This window comes from Leucopleurus acutus (assembly GCF_964270905.1).
Source record: "Leucopleurus acutus genome assembly, chromosome: 4".
Lineage (NCBI taxonomy): Eukaryota > Metazoa > Chordata > Mammalia > Artiodactyla > Delphinidae > Leucopleurus > Leucopleurus acutus.
In genome coordinates, this window is record NC_139146.1 from 9,367,620 (window position 1) to 9,373,880 (window position 6,261).

Here is a 6,261-nt window from a genome sequence, read left to right on the forward strand (position 1 = left end):
ATTCATATATCTTCTTTGCTAAATTTCTGTCTTATTTATTCTTAGATTATTCATTTTACATTGTTTTAACATTGTTGTTTCAGTTTTTTTCTAATAAGAGCCTTGAGACTTTTGAGGAAAGATGCTGTGTCTTATTCAGTTTTATTTCTATGATGCCTGTATTTTTACTGGTGAATGATATTTTGGATTGATTTGAACTTTTGATCAAGATCTACTAGTAATCAAACATTACTTTTTGCGACATTTCTATGTGCTCTGAATGGAGAAGTGTAACTCTGATATGTAAATCATATACCTCATTCTAATGAAATTAACACTATATTTTGGTTAAAAAAAATCAGGAGACAATTACAACTGAAAAGAGACCATAATTGTCAAATAAAATTGAAACAACCTAAAAGATGCAATATTACACTTTAGAGTAAATAATTGAACATAGCACTTTCAAAATATAATAAAAGCAAGTTTCATTCATGTTATTACTCTCTATTAAGATAATAAAGCCCATTTTGAACAAAAATAAGGAAAATTTTATTAATAGTTGACTGCATCAGAGCAATGATTCAAGTAGACATCAGAAACTGCTTTGGTCTAATTAGTACAAGAGATTTCTATTTTAAAATGCATCATCATACTCAAAATAGCTATTTACTCATTTCTTCATAATATATACTAAGGTAAGCCCTGACCTCCATTAACATCAAAATCAGTGAATAGAAACACTGACAAACATTTTTCCTGCCATTTAAGCAAAACGGCATCTTATTTCCTCTTAATTCTGTGAGACACCCACACAACAAACTTGTATTTTGAATGCTGATTGAGCTCAATAACATAAGATGGGCAAAGTTACAACTTATTTCAAAATGAGGCAAAATATTGGCACTTAATTGAAATGTTTTCAGAATATTTATGGAATTAAGAAGACACTCAAGTCAGCAATAGGCAAAGCTGCAACAATTGGCTAAGGAAAGCAGAAGACAGTTAATGTAGGCGGTATCAGTTTTAAGTCGAAGTCCATCAAAGCCAATGAACTCATGCCAAAATTAAGTACAAATACACAGTGCATACATTAAATAAATTGTTTCTGAAAAGGAAAAATAATCGGTGTCAGCTGGACTATTGAGAGAAAAAAAATACTGGTGAAAACAGGGCTCAAGGATGATAGAATTTGGATAATAATAGGGAAAGGATATTTTTAAAAGAATTAACTGCATGTACATATAAAACAAATGATGAATTAGCTTGACAGAAGATATATGTAGCTAGGATAGAATTGATATTGCAAAGTTATGGTAGTCATTTGTAATTTTTTTACTGAAATCTTATGAAAGAATTGTTAGTAAGATTATTCTAGCAGCAAAATGCACAATGGACTGCCATAAAAACAGACTGGCATATAGACAAAAGAAGATAAATGAGTAAAACTCATGCAATAATACACAAGGAAATGAGGCAAATGCAGTGGTAATGGGAACAGAAAGAAAGGGCAAATGTAAAAGACATCCCAAATTAAGAAATTATTGAATCAACACAACTGACAAAACGATGAGATTTAGAGAATTAAAGAGAGAAAAGAATCATAGATGCCTAAAAATGCTTACTTTATTAAAACATAAAAATGAAAGCAGTATAATGAGTAGTACAAATAGGAAGAAGTACGACTCTTGGTCATTTAACAAATAGAGGTTTGTACCTGTTGCCTGCAAACTGATTAGAGACAAGAATATAGGACTAAATTCTGAATCTGGAAACTCTTCTTCACTTCTCACAAAATGTTTAGTGATGATCACACTAAAGTAAAATGGAAAGTCCATGAGTTTTTGAAATATTTTGGTATCTCGCTATAGCCGTATTATTGTTGTACAAAGAACTAATGTGATCTTCAGCATTTTTCCTAGAAATAAAAGGTCTCAACAAAATTTTTAGTAAATGCACACTTAGGAGCTTTCTTTTATAAAAATCTGGTGGGGCTTCCCTGTGGGGCTTCCCTGGTGGCGCAGTGGTTGAGAGTCTGCCCGCCAATGCAGGGGACACGGGTTCGTGCCCCGGTCTGGGAGGATCCCGCGTGCTGCGGAGCGGCTGGGCCCGTGAGCCATGGCCGCTGAGCCTGCACGTCCGGAGCCTGTGCTTCGCAATGAGAGAGGCCACAACAGTGAGAGACCCGCGTACCACAAAAAAAAAAAAAAAAAAAAAAATCTGGTAATACTGAATATGATGATCACTTTTATTTATATTAAACAATGCCATATAGTGTCTGAATAAAGTATGTGCTGAAATCCACTGACGGTATTCACCAACTACGTCAGCGGCCTTTTTTTCTTTTTTAATTGCAGCCTAGAGGATGTGGTTGAAGAAAAGATTATTTATTTGAACAATTGATCCTACAGGAGCAACACATAGCAGAATAAATTTCACAAACAAAAATCATTAATCAGGATGAAGTTAAGAGTAATCATAAAACCATTATTCAACATCTGATAGGTTAAAAGCAATTTGGATTATTATAGTGAAAATCACCCTCTAGCTTAGTTGTGTGTATGTGTGTGTTTTTAATGTATCACTGAGAATGAATTTTGTTAGATATCATCTTCTGAAAGAGAAATATATTTTTTCTAGTCCTTACATTAGAAAAGATGCCACTCTGGGGACTCACTCATTCAGCCGAAAAGTCTTGTTACTCGGAGTGTAGTTCAGAGACCAACAGAATCTGCATCACTCAGGAGCTTTTTGGGAAGTGTAGAGTTTCCAGTTCATTCTGATTCCAAATGACTGAATCAGAATCTGCTTTCAAGCAAGATCCCTCCTGGATTTCTATGTCCATTAAAGTTTGAAAAACACTAAATTAGCCTTATATAAACTGATCCATGCAATTCAGTTTTGCAGGTTACATTCCGTAAGATGAATGATGGTTCAAATTTAAGGTTTTATAGGAATGATGTTACGGAATTTATTTAATGCTAGAGGAAATGAAACCGATGTTAATCAAAACCTATTCTGTGCCAGATATTAGGTTAGACATTTCCAAATTTACTAATTCATTTAATCTTTACAATACTCTTTGAGGTAAGGGACACTATTTCCATTTCTCTGGGCATGAAAACCAACCTCAGGTTAAATATCTCATCTCCTCCACGCAGTGGATTCTTTCAGTAAATACTGAGCATCTCGTTTCTGCAAGTCCCTGAGTTAAGTCAGCGGGGAAATAAAATGGGCATGGTCCCTACTGTCATGGAATGTAATACAATATATTGTAATTAGACAAATGCTACGAAAATACGAGGCCTCTAAGAGCGAAACCTAAACTTTTTCAGAAGTTGTATAGGGAAAACCTGTATTTGGAAAGAGCATCAAAAGTGATTGCTGAGGAACACAGTTTTGTCAAGTTGGCCCTGAACAAAAGGCGAGCGTGTCATGGAGTTTAGGAAGGGGATCCAAGGGGCAGTTGACGCTGGAACATGGCAGGAATCCGGCAGAACTTTGAAGAACAAGGTGCGGAGGTTGGAGCCTACCCAAGAGTCGAAGAAAGCCACTGGAGGGCTTGAAGCTAGAAAGTGACAAGCCCTGATCCACACTTGGCAAAGCTCCTGCAGTCAGACTTACGCCAGGGCCTGCGGGCGGGTGGGTTTATTAGGGCCACTCCCCTAGGCTGCCTTTCTCCACCCCGGTCACCGCCTCCCGCTCCTCAGCTGAGCTGTCCGAAGTGGGTGGGAAGTGAGCGAGAGGGGCGGGGGGAAGAAAAACATTCTCCAAAAACATTAAAAAGAAAACATCCCCCTGGGCAGCGAGTGCGCGGGAAGTTGAGCGCGCGAGTTCCGGGCTTTCCGCCCGCCCCCCCGCCGGCCGCAGCCCGGGTGAGCCCCCCAGCCCCTGCCCGGCCGCCGCCCACCGGGCCGCGGCCGTCCGTCCGTCGGTCTGTCCTCTTCCCCACCCCCAACCTGCCCAGGGCGCAGCGCGGGGTCTGCAGGGAGGAGAGCGGTCGGGGTTGGTCAGGGCACGCGCAGCCCGCGGGGCCCCCGGCCGCGCCCGGCCGGCGGCGCCTGCACGACCCGGTCCCGGGCGGTTCGGGGCTCCGGGGCCCCGCGCCCGCCGCCCGCGCGCCGCGTCCCGGGCCGCCGCCTCAGACGCCACTTGTGGAATTCTTTCCCCCGGCGGCTGTAACTTTAAACCGGCCTGAGCGAGGCCTATCTTTATTCAGAAACCAGCGACCGGAGAATGGCTGTGGAGAACGCTGAGATGGAGGGCCAGCCCGCCACTTGAAGATTCCTCACCAAGTGGCTGGGAAGGACAGCTTGACCTAGGAATCTTTCTTTGAGATTTCAGGGTTCTGTCGCCCCCTCCCAGGGCTGGCCGGACTGATTGGGGCTTTTGACTGAGGTTGCTACCCGAGCCTGGGGTACGTGAATGAACTGCATCGCCTGGCCTCAGAGCGCTGACTGAGGCCACCACGCATGAGCCCGGGCCACCCTTCTGCAGAAGTCACTCCAGGAGCTCCTTAGGGACCGGCTTGTGGCGGTGAGGAGCCAGGAGATGCATGTAGCAGCCAAGTACCGCCAGGCCTCCCTGTACGTGGGTGACCTCCACGCGGACGTCACCGAGGACCTGCTGTTCAAGAAGTTCAGCGCTGTGGGGCCCGTGCTGTCCATCCGCATCTGCAGGGACCTGGTCACTCGCCGCTCTCTGGGCTATGCCTACGTGAACTTTCTGCAGCTGGCGGATGCCCAGAAGGCCCTGGACACCATGAACTTTGACCCGATAAAGGGCAAATCCATCCGTCTCATGTGGTCTCAGCGTGACGCCTACTTGAGGAAATCTGGAATTGGGAACGTGTTCATCAAGAATCTGGACAAATCCATTGATAACAAAACCCTTTATGAACACTTTTCGTCTTTTGGGAAGATCCTGTCCTCCAAGGTGATGAGTGATGATCACGGCTCCAGGGGCTATGCGTTCGTGCACTTTCAGAACCAGATTGCCGCCGACAGGGCCATCCAAGAGATGAATGGGGCACTGCTTAAGGACTGCAGGCTGTTTGTTGGCAGATTCAAGAGCCGCAAAGATCGGGAAGCCGAGCTCCAAAACAAAGCCAGTGAGTTCACCAATGTTTACATCAAAAACTTCGGAGATGACATGGATGATGAGAGACTGAGGGAAGTTTTCAGCAAATATGGAAAAACCCTGAGTGTTAAGGTGATGACAGATTCCAGTGGGAAATCCAAAGGCTTTGGCTTTGTGAGTTTTGATAGCCATGGGGCTGCCAAAAAGGCTGTTGAAGAAATGAATGGAAAGGACATAAATGGACAACTGCTTTTTGTAGGCCGGGCACAAAAGAAAGCAGAGCGACAGGCTGAGTTAAAGCAAATGTTTGAGCAGCTGAAACAGGAAAGATTTCGGCGGTGCCGGGGAGCAAAGCTCTATATTAAGAACCTGGATGAGACCATTGATGATGAAAAGCTACGGAGGGAATTTTCTTCATTTGGATCAATTAGCAGAGTTAAGGTAATGCAGGAAGAAGGGCGAAGCAAAGGGTTTGGCTTGATCTGCTTCTCCTCTCCTGAGGAGGCCACTAAAGCAATGACTGAGATGAATGGCCACATCTTGGGCTCCAAGCCGCTCAACATCGCCCTGGCCCAGAGGCCCTAGGAGAGGAAAACTTAATGCACCAGCCAGTGTTTGTAGCAGCTTGGGGGATGTTAGTGATCTCTGCCTGAATCGTCCTCAGTAAATTTCAAATCCCAGCTGATGGCTGCTTAGTTTAGTAAACATTATGATAGAAGGTTTTGTATACAAAGCTATTTATTTTTCTTTGGAGGAAAAATAAGTGAATCTTAGAACCTTGGTTCTTTTTATAGAGGCACACCATCTAATTATAATATGGTATATTTTTCTGATTTTGTTGTAGTGCTCATAGCAGTAAGTATAATTAGATACATTTTTACTGCATTTTGAATGAACTGAAGTGTGGTAATTATTTGCATTTATTGCATACTTTTTCTTATTTTAATAATATTGCTAGCTTTAATTTCTTCCGTGAAAATATGGCCAAAGTAGTTCTTATACCCGAGGATTGCAAAGTAATTTATTTTTACAAACAGAAATTTTCTAATTTCTCATCAATTTTTTTTAAAGAAACCAAAGTTTAAGAATTGCTACTACAAACTCAATATCTAATTTCATTTTGAATTAAAGTTTAAAATACTAGGAAATAGTTGAATTTCCTTTCAATTTATATCCTGAAATGGTGTTTTTCTGATGGCTGAA

General features: G+C 42.2%; 1 protein-coding gene across 1 annotated transcript; it reads left to right on the top strand.

Annotated features, from left to right (window-relative positions):
* Nucleotides 1-4,530: 4,530 nt before the first annotated feature.
* Nucleotides 4,531-5,643, top strand: PABPC4L (poly(A) binding protein cytoplasmic 4 like; the record flags this gene model as incomplete). The annotated part of the gene is made up of 1 exon (XM_082837974.1): nt 4,531-5,643. One exon carries the CDS (start codon nt 4,531-4,533, stop codon nt 5,641-5,643), a length of 1,113 nt encoding a protein of 370 aa, XP_082694100.1.
* Between the last annotated feature and the right edge of the window lie 618 nt (nt 5,644-6,261).